This window comes from Polypterus senegalus, chromosome 1, assembly GCF_016835505.1.
Source record: "Polypterus senegalus isolate Bchr_013 chromosome 1, ASM1683550v1, whole genome shotgun sequence".
NCBI lineage: Eukaryota > Metazoa > Chordata > Cladistia > Polypteriformes > Polypteridae > Polypterus > Polypterus senegalus.
This window is the reverse complement of record NC_053154.1, coordinates 271,484,752-271,511,850: the sequence shown is the minus strand read 5'-3', so window position 1 is coordinate 271,511,850 and position 27,099 is coordinate 271,484,752. Positions and strand designations below refer to the sequence as shown.

Sequence of the window (27,099 nt, the reverse complement as noted above, 5' to 3'; positions counted from 1 at the left end):
ATATTTACAGCACTGATTTGGGACTCTCTGACCATAAAGCAGTATTTTTTACTGTCTCACTGCCTTTACCTCCTCTTACCTGTAAACGACAAATTTCTTACAGAAACCTTAAAAATATCTGTCCCTCTATCCTTTCTGGATCCATTTCTGATCTTTTACTGTCTGCACCTATTCCGTCAACACTAGATAGTCTTGTTGACCACTATAACTCAGCCCTTCATTCAGCATTAGATAAAACAGCTCCTTTAAAACATAAGGAGGTTTCCTTTAAACGTTCAGCTCCTTGGTATAACTCAGAATTGCGATCTATGAAAGCAGCTGGCGACGCCTTGAGAGAATGTCACGTAAGACTGGCCTCACGTGCACATCCAGGCTTTCTCTGACCACCAAAGAGCTTACAGAGAAGCACTAACTGCTGCTAAGAACACCCACTATGGCAGAATAATAGAAAGTGGCCACGATAACCCAAGGGTTTTGTTTTCTGTAGTTAATAAACTACTCGAACCTGCATCTGGCCCAACTACCTCTTCTACTGAAGTCTGTGAGGATTTCCTCCACTTTTCCGTAACAAAATTAAAGATCTAAATAATTCAACTAACATAAATACATCATCTGTTTATATCTCTCCCTGTTTTCCCACTCCATCCAGCTCCTTCTCTAAGTTCTCACCAGTCACATCTGCGTTTGTTAATGACCTGCTTTGTAAGATGAGGCCAACTACTTGTATACTGGACCCCATCCCCAGCACACTACTTAAATCCTGCCTTCATGCCATAATCCCGACTGTTACAACAATAATAAACTCATCCCTTGACACTGGCTCTGTGCCACTCACTTTTAAAATCGCTTCTGTAACCCCAATGTTAAAAAAGTCTGGTCTTGATGCTGACAATCTTAACAATTTCCAGCCTATTTCCCACTTACCTTTCCTGTCAAAAGCTCTTGAGCGTGTTGTAGCTTCCCAGCTCACCAATTACTTATCGTCTAATAATTTGATGGAACCCTTTCAGTCTGGTTTCAGGGTGCAGCACAGCTGTGAAACTGCTCTGCTACGGGTAACCAATGATTGCTTATGGCAGCAGACTCTGGACAAACCAGCATATTAATTCTGTTAGACCTCAGTGCAGCATTTGACACTGTCAGACATGACATTCTACTGTCAGAATGGAGAACATGCTGGTTATCTCTGGCACTGCCCTCCAGTGTTTCAAGTCCTGTCTGACTGATAGGCAAGCAGTTTGTTAGTCTTGGCAACAGCAGATCCAGCTCGGCCCAGTCACACAAGGAGTTCCTCAGGGCTCTGTCCTGGCCCTCTTCTCTTCTGTATTTATATGCTCCCCCTTGGCCATATTATTCGTAGCTATGGACTGGGCTATCATTTTTATGCAGATGATACTCAACTCTACTTCAATGTTAAAAGTGGAACTTCATCAGAGCTTTCTCAGCTCACAACCTGCCTTAGTGAAATTAAAACCTGGATGGAGCAGAACTCTTTAAAATTAAACTGCAACAAAACTGAACTCCTGCAAATTGGGACTAAAATGCAACTTAATAAAATGAGCTCCTTCCCAGTCCATCTTGGTGGTGATCTCATCAGACCTGCCTCTACTGCAAAGAATCTTGGTGTCATTTTTGATTCCTCCCTTTCTTACTCCACCACATAAATCACATTAAGAAACTTTCTACTTTCACCTCCGTAACATATCCGTGTTCGCTCCTTCCTTCCTTTTCTAATGCTGAGAAACTTGTCCATGCTTTTATCACATCCCGCATAGATTATTGTAACTCGCTGCTGGCAGGTGCCCCTTCTAATCTTATATCACAGCTCCCGCTTATTCAAAACTCAGCTGCAAGAGTCCTTACTCGAACCAGCAGCAGCGAGCACATCACACCCATCCTGCTCCGTCTTCACTGGCTCCCTGTGTCTTACAGAATCGAATATAAAATCCTACTAATAACCTACAAAGCCTTAAATAACCTCGCCAAACTACATCAGTGACCTTCTCCATCACTATGTGCCTGCCCGTCCACTAAGGTCCTCTGATTCTGGCAATCTTGTTGTGCCCCACACTAATCTTCACTCCATGGGTGACAGGGCCTTCAGCTGTATAGCGCCCAGACTCTGGAATGACCTACCGAAATTAATCAGGTCAGCTGACTCCATGAATTCTTTTAAAAAACAACTTAAAACTCATCTGTTCAGGAAGGCTTTTAGCTCTATTTGACTTCATTCCCCTTCTCTCAGTTTACCTCTCTGTCAAGATGCTCATGTAACCTGTATGTGTGTGCTAGACCATCAGTTCTGTTGTCTGTTAGGCTTTCTCTGAGTTTACTGTCTTAATCTTCTTATTTATTAATTTGCTTTGTACTATGCTATATACTGTATACCCTGCCGTTCTTTCTTATATTCTGTAAGTGCCTTGAGCATGGGAAAGGCGCTATATAAATAAAATGTATTATTATTATTATTATTATTATACCTAAATTAATAAATTCTCTGTGCTTTATTAAACTTATTTTAAAATATTACTGATTAGATCCTGCCATGTTTTGAAAAAAGTCTGTACGGATCCTCTAACTGAGTATTTGATTTTTTCCAATTTCAAATAGTATAACACATCGGTTTCCCACTGACTTAAAAGAGGAGAGTTTGGGTTCTTCCAGTTTATCAGAATGAGTCTGTGTGCCAAGAGTGTAGTGGATGCAATCACAATTTGTTTGTCTTTCTCCACTTTAAGACCCTCTGGAAGAACCCCAAACACAGCTGTTAATGGGTTAGGAGGGATTGTGAGTCCAAGGCTATCTGAAAGGTAATTAAAAATTTTTGTCCTGAATAATGTTAATTTGGTGCAGGCCATAGAACATGTGACCCAGTGAGGCTGGGGCTTGGTTGCAACGTTCGTAAGTTGGATCATGCCCTGGAAACATTTTGGAGAGTTTTAGTCGAGACAGATGTGCTCGATATATAATTTGAGTTGTATAATTGTATGCTTTGCATATGGAGCTCGAGTGAATTCTCTGCATTGCTACTTTCCACTCCTTTTCTGATATAGTAATTGAGAGATCTTTTTCCCAGTGTCCTCTTGGATCTTTGAAAGGAAGGGATTGTAAAATGATTTTATATATTGTAGAGATGGAGTCTAATTCCTTGAGATTGAGCAATATTTTTTCCAGCTTGGATGAGGGTGCAAGATGAGGAAAATCTGGAAGGTTTATATATTTATATTTTTATATTTATATATTTATTTAATATTTAATTCTGTTATTTTGTTCTCAGGTAGGTACGGTGTCACAGTGGCTCTGTTGTCTCCCAACTCAGCTCAGCATGGTTAGCAGACATTTTCTTACACTTTAACGATGATTGCACTATTACTGTATAAGCCACTCAAAATTAGTTCAGCTTCTCCTTCACTCTTGACTTCAATATATTTTGCTGAATTCAGCAAAGTTTATTCATTACTAAAATTAAATGATAGCATAATTTATTATACACCTAAAAATATTGTATTTTTAAGAAAATACATAAGGGTTCATAATTATTATTAGTATTTTTAAAGAAGAGTAAAAGTGTGCTATACGAGTATATAACAAATAAATAAAGAGCCTAATCTAGAATCTGATACTTCCCAAATGTATTTATTTTAATTGTGTACAGAAATCATAACTTATTTTCTAACAGACAGTGACCAATGATGTAAAATAAAATAATAAATGTGTTTTCTACACCATTTGATGTTACATTTACACAAAACAAACATTGAAGATAGAAGACCTTTAAATTAAGCTCCTCAATGTGTTTCAATGTATTTCAAGAAACTTGAAGAAAGGGGCTCTTTACCTGAGTTTCATTAAAATCTTTAACACCCACACAATAGACAATGGCTCCAAATTGCCGTGCTCTGTTAGCCTGTAGTATGAACAAAGGAGAAACAAAGTGAAAAGTGATCCTCTGTACATGATCTTTTAAATAAAATATTAATTTCTTAGAGACCTTTTTAAATAAAATATTAATGCATCATACTTACTTCTTGCTGTGCTTCATAGAACTGCTGCTCATTCAGTTCCCCATCCGTTAGTGCAATAATGACACTGGCAGTCCGAAATCCTGAAGTGAAGAAGTGAATAATAAGAACTGCTTGTGAAGTGATATTTTTATTTGTACTGGATTCCAGTATCCAATACAAATGTAGGCTATCCATCCATCCATCCATTATCCAACCCGCTATATCCTAACTACAGGGTCACGGGGGTCTGCTGGAGCCAATCCCACCCAACACAGGGCGCAAGACAGGAAATAAACCCCGGGCCGGGTGCCAGCCCACCACAGGGCACGCACACACACACCAAGCACAATTTAGAATCGCCAATGCACCTAACCTTCATGTCTTTGGAGTGCGGGAGGAAACCGGAGCACCCGGAGGAAACCCACGCAGACACAGGGAGAACATGCAAACTCCATGCCGGGAGGACCTGGGAAGCGAACCCAGGTCTCCTAACTGTGAGGCAGCAGCGCTACCCACATGCGTCACCGTGCCACCCTATGTAGACTATCAATTATAACAATTACAATTATTTTTAAATAATAAATTCTTTAAATGATAACATAACATAACATGTTAAATGATAACATTCATAGTGTGTCAAAAGTTTAAAAGACTAACTGGATGATCCATCCATCCATCTTCCAACCCGCTGAATCTGAACACAGGGTCACGGGGGTCTGCTGGAGCCAATCCCAACCAACACAGGGCACAAGGCAGGAACCAATCCCGGGCAGGGTGCCAACCCACCGCAGGACACACACAAACACACCCACACACCAAGCACACACTAGGGCCAATGTAGAATCGCCCATCCACCTAAACTGCATTTCTTTGGACATGTGTCACCGTGCAGCCCTATGTAGACTATCAATTATAACAATTACAATTATTTTTAAATAATAAATTCTTTAAATGATAACATTCATAGTGCGTCAAAAGTTTAAAAGACTAACTGGATGATCCAATTAAAGTTATTCAATTTTTAATGAAAAAGTACTTAGCAATGAAAAATAAAAAGTAGCTTTTCTGTCCACCCAAGTATGCCTACCTCTAGACAATGCCTGTTAGCATCTGCTGTTTTCTTTAGTCAACTGAGCTGTCATGTTTTCGAGTAACTAAATGATGGTGGTTCCTTGACATGCATGTATAACCTCAATAACATTAATAAGCATTTCTGCATCTGGAGTTACACTGACAAGAAGCTGCTAATTGATTCCTTTCATGCCCTGTCATGTGTGGTGTCCTAGAAGCGTAATCTGCAGATACTAATGCAAGCAAGAAAGAGAAGCATCTGAGGAGAGCTCCCAAAAATGTCAGAGGGTAGAAAAACCAACAGTTGTAGTAGCCCACTGCTTAATGAGGATAGGAGATTTCAGCATTTCACATTCAAAGAGGGATGGCTAAAGACCAACTTGGCCAACCTTTCCTCAGCAATAGGGACAAAAACGGCCACCTTCAAGCTAAAGTATCTTAGTTACAATGTGAAAAGATATACATTTCATGACTTTATGTTAATTAAACATAATTTTCCCTTATTTTAATAAGGTTTTTACATATTTTGTGGATGTGTATATAAATTGGGTATGGTTTGACTATTCCTGTTAATGCATTAAATGTGTAAATATGTGCAAGTGCTCTGAACCTTTACTCAGTGAAGAATAGTATAGAGAAACACAGCACGTGGAAAGTTATTAAAAATGTAAATAGCAAAATATCATAACTCCTTAACTGATATATTATCCCACATGAAAACAGGGATGGAAAGCACTTACCACTTTGATTCTCATGATATATCTGCTCATTTGCCTACAAACATAATTTGTACAGAGTTATTAAAGAGTCTGATGAAACTGGAAAAATCAAAAATAAAAAACACATATCTCAAAAAAAAATCTTCCACTCATTTATTTTCAGAACCTGCTTTTTTCATCACAGATTCACAGAAGCTGGAATATTTTATAGTGCAGTGGTTTTTAAAGTGTTTTAGACAAGGACCACTTTGTCAAAGTCAAAGATATGAAAGACCACCTACGGCCATCAAACCCTTATTACTGTAAATTCTATGTGTTACAATTCTTTTTTTTTTCTATATGTACTCATGTTAAAAATACAGTAACAATCCAAGATGCAAAGTAGAGAATATAGCACTCAAACTCAAATACTGAGTTAGGAAGCGAGAAAAGGGTAATTTATTTAAAAGCATCTCTTTAATGAGGTGTCTATGTTATACCGGCTGGGTATGCCCTTAGCAGGTGCCTTAAAAAGACAACAAAAACAGCACGAACAGGACTGTGTCAGTCTTGCACTGTTCCTAAGTCTCTTCCTGTGTTGTTAACTAATGCTATGCTGGCTCAGAGTACAGGATCAGGGTAGGAAGAAGCAGAGTAGATGTAAAAAATGATATAATTTGCAAGGAAGTCAGACAGACCTGTGGCCTGCACTACTCTGCTATCCGTAAGAAAAAAGTCAACTTTAAAAATATACCTTCTGTAATCCTAAATGCATAAAGGTGTCTCCTCCAGGGATCTCTCTCCTAAGAATATTCAGTCCTTTCTGTATTTTTTCCCTAAAAAAAGTATAAAAAGTGTTATTCTTATAAAATGATAGAGCACCTGCAATTTATAAAAGTAAATAAATAAGGACCAATAGAAGCCTGCTGGGGCGTTGTCTCATCCAATAAGATAGAGATCTGGGAATTTACAATTACATTGACACTTGTGGCTGTGAGGATAATACTGCCATGGAGTTACTGAAGTCATTCCAGTAGGGTGTCTCCTGAAAAGATTCATGGCCAAGGTTTAAAATCTCCTTTTAGACATTACAGAAGTAAGCTTGTAGTTGTTGGGAAGTGCGTAACTAGTGGGAAGAAGAGATACCAGGAATTTTACACAAGACGCATGATAGGTGAAAGAAAGAGAAACAGGGCTAGAGGAAGTAAAGTAACTGGGAAGAGAGTCAGCCCCTCCACCTGGCAGACAGAGTGATTAACCTAATTTAATAAAGCTCAGCCACTAGGAATGGTTACTTTTTGTATTTTGTACTTTGTCTCCTCTTCTTTATATACATCCTTCCCTTATACCTCTATTTTTCAAAAGCCACCTCTTCTTTATCTACATATATGTTCATCAGGTTGCTATGTCTCTGTCATTCCAACAGAGGTCATTTTACAAACTTTTGTAGTAATAAAATGCATTGCATTTATTATTCCAACAGATGGAGCATCACAAATATTTCTAGTAATACATTTTATTACTACAGATGTCTTTGATGCACCATTTGTTGAAATGACAAATGCAATGCATTTTATTACTATTTGAATTACAAAATACACTGATTACTTAGATTTCAACCCAGCTTGTGTATACAGTATATATATTGTGAAGGACAGCTGGGTCCCATGCCTGGCAGGGACGCCCCTGCTGCTTATGTTACGGGGGAGCCACCATGGGCTGTCCAATACCTCCCCCGGGACGCTTGGTGGCAGCCTCCCTGGCCGACGGTGATTCCCAAACCCCCCGCAGGGCTCCATGGGAGATGGAGTCCTCCACAGCTTGGTTGGGGCCCTGGGTGGCCACTAGGAGGGGCTGTCTGCTTCCAACAGCCTGGCTGGACAAGTCTTCAGCCCCACCGGGAAGTGCAATCAGGACCAGGTGGGCTATAAAAGGGCTCAGCCACCACCACTCAAGGAGCCAGAGTTGGGAGGAAGGAGACGAAGTTTGAGGAGGAGTGGTGGTAAAAGAAGAGAAGTGTATTGTGTTTGTGCTTTGGGACTGTGTTAGGGCTGTGTGGCACAGGGAAGACGTGTCCCACAGCTGAAGAAAAATAAAGTCTTTGTGCTTTTTATACGTGCCTCTGTGTCCATCTGTGTCAGGTCAGGTGCCTATATAGCGCCTTTGTTACAATATATACATACTAGGGGGCTCCACCCCTGCTCGCTTTGCTTGCCCACGCCCGGATTTGGTTAACGGGATATACAATTCAAAGAGATTGTTATTTTCATTTCATTCACTTTCATTAATTTTTTATTTCTTGATAATTGCCAGTAATAAAGCTTTAGTGAATGAATTATTCATACCTCCCCCCAACCCCAGGGTGTGCTACGTGCCAGCCACTTCGCGTCTTTGCCTATTGTGTTGCTTTGAGGGGGGCTGAATGCACACTAAAGAGATTTGCTTGCTCCTCAGAAACTCCCTATTAAACAGTGATACAATGGGAAACAAATACATTGTTTTTACCTTCTCTATGCTCGATCAGCTGGCTTGCTGCTTTTTGTGCCGTTCTGCGTGATCTGCATGTCACGCTGCGCATCAATCATTTAAAAGCCTGTACAGCAGATGTCCTTTTCTCTCACTTTCTTGTCTTGCGGATAGTTAAAATGTCTCAGAGAATATCACGTCTCGACCCAAGATTATTTTATTATAATAGAGAGATATATGTATATGCCTTCATAAAGGAAGAACCTGGGGACTAAACAGGCACAGCACAGCATGGGATTTGGGGTTTGGCACAGCCCTGTTAGGTTCCGTGGGCGCTGTCAGGATTCCATCTCACCTGGAAGTGTTTCTGGACCACAGTAATGGGCTACTAGAAGTACTCCCGGGTGCAGGATAAAAGAAGTCTCTTGCCATTGTTCTAGGAGCCAGAGTCAGGAGGGAGTGGAAGGAGCTTGCGAAAGAAAGAAAGAAAGAAAGAAAGAAAGAAAGAAAGAAATGGCTGTGTATTTTATAATCTGTGCTTGGTGCTTTAGTGTACTGTGCTGTGCAGGTGGGAAACGAAAAGAAAGTGTTACCTGCAGCAGAATAAAGTATGTGTTGTGCTTGTAAACACGTCTGTGTGTGTCTGTGTCAGGTTTAGGGAGCTGGTGTGTCCCCTGCAGGCCACAATATATATACTGTAGAGAGAAAGAGAGGTGTGTTTAAACTGTATGGATATGTCACCGTGTGGACGCTGCTGTTGTAAATACCTTTGCATCTGGAGTGCAGTGCTTTCTGAATGAAGTACGCATATTCTCCTTTAAATGTTTTCCCTGCATGATTTAGTCCGTTAATTCTTCTTGTAAAAAGGCATGTTATTATGGTGGGAGTGAATTCTAAATTGCTCTGCAAGTGTTGGGAATGAAGAACTGACTTATACTAGTAGCGGATATCCGACAGCTGGAAACAATAAAAAAGAACATTGACAAAGAATGTAAGGAGGAGGATATCATTTTAAAGTAACATAAGAAAAAATTTGACCACTAATCAATTCCTATTTATCTCTTTTTTATAAAATATTTTTTAAATGCGAAAAACCCTAGGTACATGTTAAAATTACAGCATTTGGTTAGATAGATCATTTAAATTACTCTGTTAAACAGCCATTCAACCAAAAGAAATGGAATTCATTTACACAAAATCTCAAGAGTACTGCATTTTCTCTGTTTTTGCATTTTGAATATTTTGAACAGTTTGGGGATTATCTTAGAAAGCATATGTGTACGGGTTTTGACTAAAATGGAGACTCTAATAGTGACAATTAGTCTTGTCTGGAAACATTTACATGCATTATTTCCGCATACATCTGCCTGTCTTTCAGTGTTCTAATAAATATCACCAGTGAAAAAAAAAATCCCAGGATTTGTGTCTTGTCACAATACACATTTTGTTGAGCTGCCAGACATATTTGGGTGGTACAATCAAACTCTTTTCCAATGCCAATTATGATGACAATCACAATCTAAAAGGTGCATCAAAGACAGAAAAGAAACTTGAAGCTCCACAATGCTTAGACAGTGCATATACTCAACCTTTTTAACAGGAATTGGAAACTGGAAAGGACACGTTTGCAACATAGTGAGGATTTTCTGCAGAGAAAGCGCAGTAATGTGCACAGTGGGGTGTTTTGGTGTTCCCTAAAATGGATAATATGCAGCATACACTCCTCTGTGGTGATGTGAATGATTTTGCTGGTGTGTGTCAGATTATATAGTTTATGAAGCTGCAGGAAAAAAACACAAGTAAGGGTAAGGGTAAATAAGGCTTTAGGCAGAAACATTTCATATTTTGTAACATTAAAAACATTTAAAATTGGCCAAAAACTCTTTTGAGTAAGTTTCATAATTGTGAAGCTGACTGAAAGACAAATTTTACTGCCAGTGTTGCAAAAACTATATGCAAAATGAGACCTGGTTAAATTTCAGTGTGTTTTGCTCATTGCTAGTTACTTAAATTAGAATATTTATTTATCACAGTATATATATAGGAAAGATATATGTTCAAAAACTCTTAACTTACCTGTTTTCAGTCAAATCCATGATTGTTGTTCCACGTGAAGAAAATACTATGAAGGACATTCTCAGTAAGGGACTGGAAAACACACAAATAGTGCAATACAGATATGAATCTTTGCATTTAAAATAGAAGAAGTATAAGACAAACAATGCGACAAACAATATGTGTGAAGCTTCAATATGTTTTCTTTATTTTACACTACATGCATGCACTTAATCCTCAAAATGAAAACACATGTTGAAGTGTACTTTAAAGAAAGGCAGGCAACATCAGCCCACACTTTAAAACAGATTACATTTCAACAATAAAGAAAAACCTCTGAAATTTTGCCACTAAAAATATGGATCTGTGCCACTGTGTCATCTGTGTAATTTTCCAGAAACATATAAAACATTATATGCGTACACCGTGTAAGGGACTTGCAGTGCACCCTAGCCCAAGTCAGGGTCCTACCTTGCATCTGATTTTGACCTGTACTCTGTTAATGTTTATGTACATTTGCATTATTTAGTATTTAAAAGAAAACAACCCAGCCACAGGGGATGCACAAAACTGAGTGTTTCTTCATGTTGGTCTCAAGCCAGGATAAATGGGGAAGGTTACATCATGGAAGGGCATCCGGTATAAAATTTTGCCAGATCAATATACAGACACCAATACAGATTACTATACCAGATCAGCTGAGGCCTGGGTAAACAACAAGATTGCGGGTTAACAAGATTGCGTTGGATTGGACATGTTCAGAACAGAGCTGCGGGATATATTGGGAGAAGGATGCTAAGGATAGAATTGCCAGGTAAGAGGAAAGGAGGAAGGCCTAAGAGAAGGTTAATGGATGTGGTGAGAGAAGACATGCAGGTGATGGGTGTAACAGAACAAGATGCAGAGGACAGAAAGATATGGAAGAAGATGATCATCCTAATGGGAGCAGCCGAAAGAAGAAGAAGACCATTTAAAGGAAAACATTGAGTTTGTCAACAGTTTGGTCACCCTCACATTTCAACCAAGCAAAATATGCAGATTTATAGTTGCAATAAAAACATAATTCATCAAAAGACAATTATAATAGTAAATAAAGCACCTCAAGATGATAGCCTAATGACAATTTAGAATTGACCTGCACGCCTGTAATCATTTTAACTGAAATGTTACACATTTTAACACAGCGTCTAGGTTGCGGAGAGATGGAGTCTCTTCTGGCTGCAACAGACACAAGGCACCATTTCAGCCCTGGATGGCATACTAGTCCATTATTGTTCTACTTCTCCATTTTCCATGTAATGGAAAAAATGGCATTAGGGAAACTGCTGAATTCCTAGGCATATTTCTTATTTGCATTTGTCAATTTCAAGCCTATTTATTAATAAAATACTATATTAAACTTTTTTAGTTGGTATAGTAGTAAGCTGCCTTAAGCCAATTTCACATTACATGACTTCTAATCAGAGCAGATGTCAAACTTGACAACTGCAGTTGCTGATCTTGTTGTCAGAGGATGTCAGATTACATGACCGGTGACTTTCCAGTACAGTTTCACATTTCTAACATATCACATGCTCGCCTCTTTTATTGACAGACAATAATATGCTCCCTGATGGAGCCACTACTCATACAGATGATTTAAAAATACAGTAAGTTTAGCTGCAGTCTTTGCCCTTTTTTTCTTTTTAGCATTCAGACAAGTCTCTCTTCTGTTTTCAATGTTCAAAAATCTCTATCAAGGCACAGACTAGTTGGACTGAGTCTCTGCATATGACAGACTGTGCTGCGACGGATGCCTCCAACTGATTTGCTGTAAAAGTCATGTAATGACAGCTCCAGGCCCACTCAGTCCCAGATACTATGTTTGTGGAAGCAAGTTCTTGCCTTGTTCATAAGAGTTTTCTTTGTGTTTTCTACTTTTCAGCCACAATATGATATGCAAATTAATGAATTTCATTTTCGTATCTGTTTTTCCTAGTGAGGGTTGTGGTTGCAAATTAATTACCATACCATTTTCTAAGCTTGCTTAATCATGAGCAGGATTCTGAGGGGGGCTTGAGCCTACCCCAGCAAGCATAAAATACAAGGCAGGATGAATCCCTAAACATGGCGCCAGTCCTTTGCAAATTAATTGATAACTCTAAATTGTGTGTGTGTGTGGGATTAGATGACAGGGCTCTAACTCATTGCTAAAGGGATATGTCCTCTCTTCTACAAAATATTTAAAAATGAATGGATGGATGGGTTTGAGAACCTTGATAAAAGCAATACACTGGAGGATAAAGGCACTTTTTAAGTCTAAATTGATCCAAATCAATCAATAGATCAATTTGTAGAAAGAAAAATCAGGTACAGCTTTAATAAGAGCTCCTGCCCACTGTTTGACTTTGATATAAAATTAATTTTCAAAAACATATAAGACATCCAAATAATTTTCAAATTTCCATTTAAATTTCTCTTATTCCTTCAACACTCTGTTACCACTCTGTGTTTAATTGTGTTCCATTGGCTGTCTCTAATTTATGTGAATTCTCCTTTTTTAGGATAGCCATTTATAGACCCATTTTACCTAAATATTGCTGCTGATTTTATTCTTCCTGCCCCATTGCTAATGTTGCAACAGGGAAACTTGTACTAGACCAGGGTCACTGGGGGTTCTGAAGCCTAACTCGGATAGCAAAGGGGGCCAGTCAGGAATAAATCCTGGACAGGATGTCAGTCTAATGCAGGGTGAACACACATACGTGAAAATATCCACACGTCAGGGCCAATTTAGCATTGCCCAATTTATCTAATCTGCATGTATTTGGACTATGGGAGGAAACTGGAACATCTGAAATAAACCCATGCAGGCCTGGGGAGAACATGCAAACTCCACACAGGGAGGACCCAAGACATGAGGCCCTGCATTGAAGGATTAAGTCCTATAAGTGACATTTGCTTGACTCAGCAATGCACCAGGGACTAAACAAGGAATTCTAGATTTCATTGTGTGAACAAGTCAATTCTGGGATCCACGTTGCTTGAGCCAGTTGAAAGGACATAGACTTGAAACACAAATGATGTGAGGGACACAACTTTATAATCACATAGTGTAAAAGTGCAATGGAGTAAAGTGTACAAAGAGAAACTATTCTTTTTAAACACAAAAAAAAGATATTATTAGATTTACTTGTAAAAATTTTACACACCAACTAAAATTGTATCTTTTGTAGTAACAGTCAGAACTGAATACAAATGATGTGCCAGTGTTTAAACCTTATGTATACATTATAATATATAATTTCCTAATATACAAATCAACAAACAGGCTGGGTAAGTGTTTTATTTTTTTCTTTTTTGGAATTGGATTTAACACCAATAATATAGTGACTAGGCTGATTGCAACATATGAAGTATGATTTAAGATGGAAGACAACGAGAGCTGAACCTTTATAGTTTAAACAAATGAAGATTAAGAGGGGACATGAGATTTTAAAATTACGAAGGAAATTGGGAAAGTAAATCCTAGCTGTTACTTTAAAATATTATCTTCAGCAAAACTACACAATCTCAGATAAAATTTGCTAAGGGTAAATTTTGCTACCTCAACTGAGATTTCAGTACCAGTGCCTTCTTCGAATTACAGAATTTTTCTGATGCTGTACATTTTCATCTATGAATCAAGCTTACATGGTCATAATAAGTAAAGCGTAATCACTGATCACTTTGTTTGTCTTATACTTCTTACTACACATTGACTTGCTCATTAAATCATTCATTCAATTTATGAACTGGAATATTTTAATGGAGTGTCACAGAGGGTCATGCCCATCCTAGAAGGACTTGCCCAGTCTAGGAAGTACTTAAAAGTTATACAGATAATTGTCAACCATCCACCCATCTATTCATTCATCTCCTATACACGTTTGAATTAAATTTTAACCCTAACCCTAACCCTAACCCTAATTTAAATTTGTGGTCACAGGAAAATGAAATCTAGGACAAGGATGATTAAATTATTATTATTATTATTATTATTATTATTATTATTATTAATCCATAAATTTCCATTTAGGGCAGCAAAAAGTAGGGGAGTGGTATTATTATTACACCACACCAGCTTTGTGGGTAAAAGAAATCCTGTGCCAAAGATGAAAATGATTACAAAGATAGCTGATTTTTACTATTACTGTACTTAAATATTTTATTTAGCCTCTGAAACAAGTAGTATACAGAAAACTTTACAGACAGACAACACCAGACAACTGCAGACTTTCCTCTTAAAAGCAAAAAGTAAAATAAGAAGTGAATTTGAGGTTAACAGCAGGAAGGGCTCACACATTACTTTATATATTACTACTGTACACTACCGATCTGCATATTGCTTCTCTTAGTAACAAAAATCCTCTGGCACAGAAGGGAGTCGTCTTTGAACTTTGAGACTAATGTAGGCCATTTTTTTCCTTTTCTAATTATAATCAAAAGAACACAGAGCCATTCTTCAATGCAGTGCTTGTTGGGCCCCTTTAATTGTCGGCAATCTCTTGAAGTAAATGTACAGTAAGGTTTGACAATTATTTTCAAACAAAAGGGTATCAGTTTCAGTTGATCTTAATGACTGAAAAAGCACTTGTCAATTTGTATGCCCACTGTATGTATACAAAAGTCTCTATCTGATGAAGCTGTAAAGCACAGTATGTTTTAAACTAGAAAAACAGAACCATTCGTATTCAAAACATTATACAAAATAATATTTTAATTCCAACTGCAGAAAAAGGAAGGATTCTCAGCTTTCTGGATATACAAGTTTCATTTTGTTATCATAATATGAAGTTATTGCAATTGTCCAGCTTTTATGTAATAATTAGTGAAAGCATGCTGTTTTAACAGGCACAGTTAAATGCTACTAAAATTTTGATTCATACGATGTCTATACAATTCTGAAAGTAAAATCTCCCACATATAACCTACATCCACAACAACAGATAACATTTCCACGGTCAGCACAGGCAGGTCCTTGACGTTGAAAGTAAAGCAGTGATGTGTTTGAAAAACATGCTGGAATTACAAGCTTGACTTTTTTCCAAGACTTCCAAACTCTACTCATTTATGGAGGAATACTTCAGACAAAATTAAATAAATGTGCAAATATATAAATACTGCATGAAATTTGAGCATAAATAAATGCATGTGTCATGAAATAAACTTTATTAATCCCAAAGGGAAAATTTAATTTTTTTGCATACAGCAGCAGCAGAAACATAAAAAACAAAGATACTTACTCACAGGACAAATAATACAGCTAATCAATCCATAGATAGATAGATAGATAGATAGATAGATAGATAGATAGATAGATAGATAGATAGATAGATATTGTGCAGATATTTCAAAGTAAACTAAACAAGTATTCTGGGAGGAAGCATTGAATTACATAATAGCAATGGGCAGTAAAGATCCCCATAGGCTCATCTTAGTACACTAAGCATAATTAAAGGACTATCATAAAAGCAAGCTCTGACTTGGGTCATATTTAGGTGCATATAGTGTATTGAATACCATATGCATTTAGCAAAGAGGGTATCCAGGACTGTGTTTTAAGAGCCAGGAACAATCTGTGCCCTTTCAGTTGAAGTTCACCAGGAATTATACTTCTTGCCTAAACCTTTTCGCAAAAATCAAATCCCTAACCTTTAGGTTATCTATAAGTATTGGTCTTTTCCTTTTAAGTGTCTTTTATTAAATGTTATAATATGAAAACATGAATACCTGACTTTCAGGTTTGTAAAGAATATTACATTTCATACAATGTATTTCTTAAACAGGCTGTAAACTAATTTACCTAGCATCATAATATCATATGGCTACACCGCGTTATCATTTTACCCATCAAAAACAAAAGCAACAAGATATCCTGATCAGATGAATCTAAAGATTAGAGAATAATGTTTACTGAACTATAAAATCTTAATTTTTTAGTCATCCCTTTAATTTAATTGTTTATTTGGCAAAGATTTTACATCTACAAATACAACATCACCCGTTGGTTTTGTATTAAATACCATGAAAGAATATCCCACAGTCTTTACAACTTCAGTTTTATTTCCTAACATTAAGTCTACCAACAGGAAATAGTCACAATATGGATAGACATGAATTCCAAAAAGTATGTAAAACTTTAAACAGAATTTAACTGCATTTGAAAAGACTTCACAAATACTGTATAATTCAAATAGCTTGGTCGAGGGTGTTGCTGAAGTATAAGAAATGCCAAATTATCAGGAGGTGCTATAAAATGGAGTAGCCATGCTGCGTTTCAGAGCACACTTAGTTTAATTTAATAAAGTTTTAAAAAACTGAATTGATGTTTGAGAAGTGCCTGGATAATATTCTAAGCACAATCTATTTTGACAGTATAATAGTTGTTTGATTGGCTGAGTGAAGGTTGATATCAATGGGAATTGCTAGAAGGAAAAAAGATTGGGGGCTTCATGTATAAGCGGTGCATACGTACAAAAATGTTGCATATGCCCATTTCCACGCACACTTCGAGATGTATAAAAACTAAACTTGGTGTAAAACCATGCACATTTTCACAACAGCCTCAAACTGTGCGTACACAAATTTCTGCTCGGTTTTGCAGACTGGTGGCACCCAGTGTCAAAGAATTGTTACTGTTTCTGTTTTGGTCTCCCTTTTTTCAGATTCGCATAAATGACACAGGATTTATGAAATACACCGAAATTAACTGCATATAGTTTACAAATTGAATTCACTTGATTGTAATCATTCTCTAACAATATAACAGTGCACTGAATGGCATGACTATTTCAATTATCATAGCTGCTTTATCATTGCTAGAAGACATCGCAAATGTAATAATTAGATGAGAGCATGTATTTATAGATGATGATGAGTGGCTTCTACGTCAATTTAAATTTCCAAGAGGTATCCACTTGGAGTTGTTTGTTGAAATGGCGGCAGCTTTACAACGGCAGGTTTTGAGGAATTGTGCTCTACCAGCGCCTTTGGAAGTTCTGTTCACCCTTGACTTTTTAGCCATAGGAGTTTTTCAACATGAACTTGCTAACTGATCAGGTATTTCACAAACATCACAGAGTTGCGCCATGCCAGCTGTATAGGATGGTGTTATAGATTTCCTTACACTGTGGTTGAACTGGGAAACATCATATCGCAATTCACAGCAAGGTCTGGTTTTCCAAATGTAACTTGAGTGGTCAACTGCACACACATTACTATTGCAATGCTGCAGGACAAATTACACCAGCCAGGGATGAATTACCAAAAGAATAAGTTGGCATTGCATCATCTATTGTAGGAGAGTCTACAGAAACAGCAACTCTGCATAGTCGCAGGTGCTTTTTCCAACTACTATGGCAAAAGGCTAGCAGTCCTTTTAAGCATAGCGAGTTAACTCAAAGAGCCATGTAAAGACTAGAGAATCAATTCGTTGTGGTGCTCGGTGCCAACAATACACTATTAAGGTGCTTACAGGGAATGAATTTGCTTATGTAAAGAGAAAGCATTTCCACTCTATTAATGTGCTGGTCTATAGAGCATGGGAAGTGTGTTGCATTGTGCAAGCATATGGTCTGTTAAATAATGTGGCACACAATTATGGCTCGCCCATACCTGAAATGACATGGTATGATGAACCAGACCCTGACCCACCAAATGATCAGCCAAATTGGACAGCGTCACAGCTTTGTTTGAACGTAACTAGCAGAATGTAAAAACAGGTAATCAGATGCAGCATTTATTTTTTAACCAATTCATTTAATTTGTGGTCAATATCATAGTACAGCCCTTATATTCCTTAGTACATTGGCCACATCTCTTACAGCATCCACTATCACATCAGCATCCATCAGCATACAGCCAGATGGTCAGCTAGTGTTTTCCAAGGCAGAAGAGTGTGTGTGCAGCCAGAGAACAAAGATGTGGTGGGCACAGCAGCAGCATCATTGTGTCCTCGGAACGGGGGTCAGCTTTTATAATATTGTCTGAAACAGAATAAACAGATGGTGGCCTGCGACTCACCTTTTCACCACAACATTGATTTCTGACCACTTCTTTTTAATTTCGGGCACTGTGCAACTTTCTGAACTTGAACTTTCGAGTGTCTCTGCCACACTATATCACTCCATAACTTCTTTCCATTGCTTATACAACTGCTTAAGCCAACAAATAGTAAGCTTTTTCCTTGCCTCCACTGTGCATTCAGTGAAATTCTTTTTTTCATGTTCTTTTGCCATTTTTTTTAACAAAGCATTAATGGAAGGGGCAATTTATATTGATTTGCATATTCAAATATGCAAAATTCTGGAAGTTGGGGTGGGGCTGTAGGAACATGCACATGCATTAAATTAATTGGGATTTAGAAAGGGAAAGTGTGTGAAACTTATGAAAAGTACAGTTTAATGCATCTAGAATTTTTGTGCATACACACATTTCCAGTTTTGCTCATATGCCATGTTTTAGTGTGAATTCTATGTATGGCATTATACATGAGGCCCCAGGAGACTTAAAAAGACAGGGAGGCAAAAAAAAAAAACAGAGATTGGGGCTGCGGTGCTGTCAGACTCCAGCTCCATGTGATTAAAAAAATATGAAAATACTGAAAGGATGGAACTGAATGGGGCAGATAAACAGCTAGTGAGCATAACAGCCAGCACTGTAATTTTTAGCGTAGTATCTATGACTGCTAGTGAGCGCTCACACTGTGCCTCAAATGTATCTTTTGACAGGAATTAAAAGCATGAAACAGCAGAAACGAGACGGCATTCTGTGTGTCTTAAAAAAGAAAACACTGGAAGTCCTTCCAGCAATGAAGGACATATTTGAAGGTATTCTCCATGCAATTCCTTATCAGTTGTAGAGGCTTTTGAACACTCTGTTACATTTGTGAGTATCTGTTTCTTTCTTACCTGATCTAAAGATAGTGAAGGGGCAGTTTAATTTTTTTCCCACCTTTGTGCATACAACTGTCGCTCAGGCATGCAAGGAGGCTCATTTTATTTGTGTTTGTAATTTATTTCCTATTTAATGTACTGTTTAATACTTAACACTTTTGTGTGCCTATACTCAAGTAGGTGAGTGTGTGTGGGCCCATAGAGTTAAAATGAAGGGTACTGATTAGTGATGAGCAAACTCCATGGTGCTCGCTTTGCCATGAGCTTGGAGAAATATATTGATGTGAATGGGGAAGGAATAAATGAATTAGGTTTGACTGAATTATAATGGTGCAATCATCTTGTCTGCCAACTATACTGGACTGATTATTATGGCTAAAAAGGTGATTGGAGCTGTGTGGCAGCAGTGCACTACCATGCCTCAATGAGATTAAAGAAGAAAAGATGAAAGAACACAGTCAAAGATGAGCAATCATGTATTTCATAAAAACAAAGCGGAAATGCTGAAATTGTAGTCAAAAGTCAGAAAAATATGTTTTTTAAAGGTAGAAAATTCAAAGTGGTGTGTCATGATTGAGGCTGCTGGCTCATTCTGTTTTTTGAAGTTGCGCTGAAGGCTCTCCAAACTGTCTGTGCTGATGCTTTTCAGTTTTTTCATTACCATAAGAATGTCACTTTCATGGAATTTACTATAATGACACACATGCAAAAATTATTAACACAGATATGCAGCATGTAATATTTAATGTACAAGAAAAAATAAACATCTGTGACTGTTCCACAATATAAGAAGAGTTGTACTATCAGAGCTTTGCAGGTTAGTTACTGCTTGTTTAAAAAAATGCAATTTGTCATATAATTCTTAAAATACACATATATTACCTTATAAATTTTTCAGCCAAGTCTTCAACAAAGGAATAAATTTCTATCCAGTGATTCTTGACACTTCCAGACCTAAAAACAAAGCAAAGGAGATACAAGTCATAAGTTGAAGTCTGAAATTGAACATATGTTGAAAGTAAAATCTGTTGTCAGGCTTTTTTATCTAGAATTTTACCAGTGATACAAAGTTTACTTTTGTAGACGTCAGTCAGGCTCGCATTTTCAAAATGCATAGCCAACAAAACATCTGAGTGTCTGGAATTTGTAAAAGGTTGCTCATAAAAATGAATAGGCTGCTTAAGTGTAGTTTCAGAAGCTTTTTTTTTTTTTTTAGATGAATACTCTTAAATACCGGTTTGACCATATGCTTGCATCCTAGTTTTTTAACTATTTAAATAAATTCATCTACTTTTCTGATTGCACTTTATTTATTATTTAGCTATGAAAGCCAAAGCCACCTTAGCAGAAAGTAGCGCAAGATAAGATCCAACAATAGTTCCATTCTCATTCAATCAGAGGGGATATTCATGCACTCAGCAACACTCAGTCAAATTAAAAAATTCTGTTTAACAGCATGCGCTTAGGACATGTAAATGGTAGTAAGCATAGCCTCCTCACACCTTCAAGGGCCTCAACTAAATTCCCAGCTTTGTCACTGTGGAGTTAGTACATTCTCCTCATGTCCATATGTCCATATACCAATACACTTAATCATCCTAGAGACTTTCCTCATAGGTTAACTGGTGACAAACCACATATCCTAGTGTGAATGAATGGACATGGTTTCTTGATAAATTCCAGTTAAAATAGTGTGAATTAAAGATACCACAACTACACAACTCTTAGAGCATATTGGAAAAAAAATCTTTGGGTTTACCAGTTCATGACCTAACTAAAATGAGAAGCACACCCTCAAGCAACTCATCCATTGGAATTAAAAAGGTGGTGATATTATAGGCAGGCGCTTAGGTTGCTGTGGGGTGCTTGGGTTTTTCATGTTACTGGAGTTTTCAGTTTACAGTGTTTTCCCCTACAATTTTTGAGGCTAGGGATCTGCACCAGCAATTGGAAGGTTGCCGGTTCGAATGCTGTAAACGCCAAAAGTGACTCTACTCTTTTCGGCCCTTGAGTAAGGCCCTTAACCTGCAATTGCTCTGTCCTGGGTATGATGTTATCCTGCATCCAGCCCTGCAACCAGGTCCTCCAACTTAAAGGGAAAACTTGGGGGTTGGAGGCAGGATTGGTATTCCAGCCACTGTAAGAAACCTTACACTGTTCCAGTGTGGTGCTGAGATGTCACCCACTGTACTCTGCTCCATGTTTGATGAAACAAATCACAAACCGAAAATGGTCCATGGATCGTAATATTTATCTGGAATTGCTAAGTAAGCTCTCCCTGCTACACTAGGGAAAAACTACTGCAGCCATAGATGCCCATCAAGAAGATGCAGGGTACATCTGTGACAGGTCTAAAGCGTGGCATAGTGGCTGTGAAGTAGACTGCACAACTTCTACATTTCTTGAAAACATTAGCTATTTTCTTCTTTTACAAAAAATCTCATGTTCAAATTTACTATACAACCCTAGTGTGACTCTATGACAAAAAGAAGATACAGTATATCCTATTTTCCAACTCCAGCTACCTAACTGGTTATTTTACACATCAAAATGTATTAAGTCGTCACGGCCCCTAAAGACACCATAGAACAGAACCTCTTGGTTGTAGTTTGGCACTATGCATTTCACCACTTCTAGGTAACTTATTAAAAGGCAGAGAACTAAAATTGCTACCAAACTATACCCTAAACCAAATCATGCTCCTTATCTACCAATACTTTCAACTTCCATAATACAAGTCATCAAACTGGTCCTGGTAAGGTGCAAAAAACATCTTTTGACAAGGAAAACTCAGGTAGTACATTGATAGTATACAGTATGTATATTATCAAGGCACCACAGAGTGGTGATGTGTTGAATGTTGGTCAGACATACATGTAAGAGTTCCGCTGTATGTACACAATACTGATACTACTACTTCATACTCCTTTCTGACTTTCTGAAATTTTATTTCTAGACATAGGATGTACAGTGATACGTCACACAAACACTTTGTTTTAAATTTCAAATATAACTCGATATCAAGTGTATTTCATCAAACAATCTTTTACAACACTCCGCCCCAGTGCATCTCTAACCATTCTATCACCATTTTTTTATTGAATTTGTGTTCATCATAAGCAGTTGTCTTTCAAAACATTGCCCAATCATGCCTACTATTATTATTTCCAACACATTTAACCTGGGATCATCGCAAAGTGCTTTACATACAGTATTTAATCCATTCAACCATTTATTATTAAAACTAGTTAGTCCAGCTGTGGGTCCTTTTAAACATATATATTCAAACTGGGCTTGGCATTTGAAATCCTGCTGTTTATACACACTTTAGCACTGAATGTAGGCACCACAACTGTTATTTTTTCATTAACTTAGCTGAACACACGAAGACTATGGTTAAGTTTTACTTTGATCCTTAGATCCCTTAATCAATAAATAAAATGATATGCCAAATGCCATATTAGTAGGAAATAACTTCAGAATTGCTGGCATTCCTGAAACTGTTTCTTATGTACTTTGTTTCTTTGGGATGACATTTGAATAGCTTCCTTATGTAAAACATTACTGATGTATTTTACATGAAAAAACATGTTTTGAACTCTTCACAATCTGCCTCTTTGTATTTGTTAAATGGAATCCTCTTTAATAAAACCCCTGTGTGCGTCCAGGTGTCCGTGTGTGCACATGCGCAAAGCCGCACGTATTCAGTCTCTCCCTGTGCATTCCCTGTGCAGAGAGAGAGACACACACAGGCGCGTGCGCGAGAGATACACACACACACACAAGAGACACAAACAGACATACATACACAGGCGCGCGAGACGCGCGAGAGAGACACACAAGCGCGTGAGAGAGACGCACACACACAGGCACACGAGACACACACACACACAGGCGCGCGAGAGAGAGACACACAAGTGCGTGAGAGAGACACACACACACAGGCTCGCGAGAGAGACACACACACAGGCGTGCGTGTGCATTGTTGCAATGTTACTTTTCTTGGTTGTTTATTAAATTACTGATTTTTCAAATGTTCTTTTTTTCCCTGTGCTTAAAACTCATTAAAAAAAGTGTTTACAGTGAGCGGTTCGTAGTGCTATAGCGCAAACTCTTGCAGTGTTAGTTTTCTCTGTTGTTCAAGGTTTTCTCAATGTTATTCAATGTTTTTACATTTAGTTTCCTATTACACTGTGTATTCTATGGTATGATTAACTATATTTGTGATTAAAAACTTAAAAAAATATATATTTACATACAGTTTGTACGGTCTGGAATGGATTCATTTTATTTACATACAATCCTATGGGGGAAATTACTTCGGTTCACAACCAAATCAGGTTTCGTCCAGAGTTTTGGAACGATATACGGTCGTGAACGGAGGTTCCACTGTATTACTGTCAGAGAAAATTACAGGCATTTTACGGAAATACAAACCAGTGTTACTGCAAGAGAAAATTAAAGGCAAACAATACAGTGACACATATTACAGCTACATACAAGGGTCCCTTGCCATTTAATATAGACTATTCCTACTAATGTTTATGCACCACTGTTCTAGCGCCCGTTATTGTAACGGACTTAATGTCTAGTAGTGAAATAAAACGTAATGCAGATAGTCAAGATTTACAGGTTGCCAGATATTAATAAGAAGGGCAAATCAATTGTTACCATTTTTAAAAATACAGATATCGCATAGTATGTTGTAATAAAGAGATCAATGAAAGCATCATGGTGTTGAGGCATGAAGACGAAAGCTCTGTTTAATTATTTTAAAAACAAGGTAAGGCTGCACAATTATTCATACATTAACTACGATTACAATTACGACTGTCTCAATATACTAATCGTGGAAAGTGATGAATACTGAACTCCACTTAGTTCTCTTGTTCTCTCAGAGATCAAGCTTTCCCAATTACAAATTTCTCTAAATAGAAAATTAGTGTTATAATCAAGCGCAGACACATTCACTGAGCGCAAGTGCACTGGCAAATTTTAGGTCATGTGTGTTAGTATAATATTAATAAATATCAATAAATAAATAAACACATGTTGGCTAGTTTTCTTTTTTCTATTACGTCTTTCTTGTACATAGTAGCACTTGAAGATGTGCAGATTACAGCAGCCAAGTGCATCCTAGGACTTAAGGACATGTCCTACTCTGATAGACTCAAAAAATTAAACTTGTTTAGTCTCAAGCAGAGGAGACCAAGTTTTATGACAAGATATATCCATTACTTCCAGTAGGAATTTCAGAACAATGTAGTATTTTGAACTGAAGCTGAGTGGAAATGAGTATATCAAATCGGTGGTTGTGAAACAGGGAAAGAAACCAAGTAAGAATGGCAAAAATCTTTATGCCTTTTGTTTCTCCCGTGGCAGTTCCATGATTGGCTATGAAAACCAGTGTCACATATTTGCTGGAAGCATTTCTGTGACTCTACACTTTGAGATCAATGGTTTGTCCTTTTTATAACAACCTATAAGTAACAGAAAGGACGGCCAATTGAATTCTGAAATGTCCTAATTACCTCTGCACTGGTACCCTAGGAGGTGGGAGGTGGTGACAAAGAACTCGCTTTAAGATGTGGAGAGAAGAAATGTATACCAAGTTAAAAAAAGAGATATTTAATATTTTTGTGATTATAACCGGATAGGATTTGTGTCCATAACCCAGGGGGCTTTTAAATGGGATGTCTTCTTAGTGAGCTGCATAGGTTCATGTTTGTTTTAGCTAAATGTATGTTGTAGTAAAATTTTTCAGAAACATATGGTTTAAATCTGATAAAGCTCTCCTCTCTGCTTGAGGTAAGATTCCTACATGTGATGTTTTGTTTCTTTTAAATATAGAAAATCTTTTTTACAATGTTAATGTTACTATTACAAATTCATTTGGAACATAACACAATAGTATTTAGGTATTCATTTTTTTTTTATCTGTCTATAACATGTTAATTTATTAGTTTTCTGAAGTATTTGTATGTTCCCACTGTTTATTACTGCTCGGCAGTCAAGGAGTTATCAGGCTGCAAAGGACAGCATTAGATAACAATTGTTGCCCAGCAAGTCCCGCAAATGGAAGACAAAGAAATTAAACCTTGGCGGCATCACGCTTTAATGCTAGAGTGCATGTGACTCACCATAAGCCAGGGATGCCATGTCCTTAAAAAATGAGAAAGAGGCCTTGTTGAGATGGACTTCACAGACAGTAGTTTTGCAGCATATACAGTACATCCAGGAAGAGAGAAATAGCACCAAATTGTTTTTTCCAAATTTAGGACTAACAGCAGACAGTTGTTTCCCTCCAGCCTCTTAGGTAGCAGGACTTTGTTGCAGAGTAGAAGGAGTGGAACCATCCTGTCCTTTTAAGTGAAACAGTCATTTTACAAAAACAAAGATGACATATATCTTAACAAATCTACCATCTGGAAAATCATGACTAAACACTTTTAAGTAAGAATCTAAAAAGCCTCACTCAAAACTGGGTTAGGATTCTCCTTTCTTTTTGTCGGTACCTTACATTCATGGAGAACCTGGCACATATCATTTCTAGATTACCCAAGTGTGGGTCAAGGTATTGTACACAGCAACGCAACTGCCATGCTATTATCTGTTGTAAGGGAACTTTTTCTTTTTTTAGTTAAATGAATTATGCGCTGAAATACACTGGAGGTAATTAAGAAGAAACCCATTAAAGCAGGAAACAGGAAATACATCTTCACAGACAAGGTCTTAGAAAGCTGAGACAAACTACTGAGTCACGTAGCTTTAGCAGAGATTCTGAAAGCTGTTAAAAACATCTGTATGCAATATTGGGCCAGGTCAGCTATTAGCAACCCAACTAATATTGAGGGACTCTTTTGGGCATATTGAGTATTCATAATAATGAAACATTGTAGAAGATATAACATTAAATATAGGACAACATTTAGGTAATCTGTGCAGACAAAAGCACACAGAAAAGTGCCTCAAATGTTTGGGTTAATATAATTATAAAAATGTATCTTCTAGCAAATAAGCTTAATCAGTTTATTCACATTTATTGCTATCATTTAATAGTAGCAACAGTGCACAGTCCACAACAGTGAAAACTGTAACCAATATTCTTTATTGTATTGTGATATACTGTAAACTGATGATAAATTGAAACTGTTGGAAGTCCTCAGTGATTATATTAAAAATAAACTGTCTAGATTACACAGGCTAACAGAAGGTCATGCTTTTCTTTCATTAGGTAAAAAAGTTACTGCTTATTTTTTAACATGTTATTCTTTAGTATGGCGGCACGGTGGCACAGTGGTAGTGCTGCTGCCTCACAGTTAAGAGACCTGGCTTCACTTTCCAGGTCCTGCCTGCATGGAGTTTCATGTTCTCCCCATGTCTGTGTGGGTTTCCTCCAGGTGCTCTGGTTTCCTCTCACAGTCCAAAGACATGCAGGTTAGGTGGATTGGTGATTCTAAATTGGCCCTGGTGTGTGGGTATGTTTGTGTGTGTCCTGCAGTGGGTTGGCACCCTGCCTGGGATTGGCTCCAGCAGACCCCTGTGTCTGGATTCAGATGGATGGATTCTTTAGTATTTTAAATATAAAAAAATGCTAAACTAGTAACTGTGCTCGGGTTGATATAATGAATAATGCATTATGTGATAACAAGATATATTTATCTGTCTGATGTGTTAATATAGGTATATTTGAGTATTTTGCTATGGAAGCATGTGACAAGAATTTAATATGGCAGGGATGATTTTCCAGACATTTGCAGTTAGCATAAAGCACCCTCAAGCATATATTTATACTGTATAGTGCTGTGGTTAATACTGCTTAAGATAAAATAGATAGAAATAGTGTGTAAATGCTGATAAAAGATATAACTGGTTGAAACCCTTTTCAGT

At 37.5% G+C, this 27,099-nt stretch overlaps 1 protein-coding gene across 1 annotated transcript in view; it reads right to left on the bottom strand.

Annotated features, from left to right (window-relative positions):
• The window catches only part of LOC120542065 (anthrax toxin receptor 1-like), a 177,879-nt gene that overhangs the window by 78,074 nt on the left and 72,706 nt on the right, over window positions 1-27,099 (bottom strand). The window contains exons 2-7 of the mRNA XM_039774198.1: window positions 20,092-20,163; window positions 10,316-10,387; window positions 6,528-6,609; window positions 5,816-5,849; window positions 4,026-4,105; window positions 3,839-3,907 (exon numbers count right to left, since the gene is read on the bottom strand). Coding sequence (XP_039630132.1) covers window positions 3,839-3,907; window positions 4,026-4,105; window positions 5,816-5,849; window positions 6,528-6,609; window positions 10,316-10,387; window positions 20,092-20,163 — 409 coding nt within the window. The remainder of the gene's footprint in view (window positions 1-3,838; window positions 3,908-4,025; window positions 4,106-5,815; window positions 5,850-6,527; window positions 6,610-10,315; window positions 10,388-20,091; window positions 20,164-27,099) is intronic.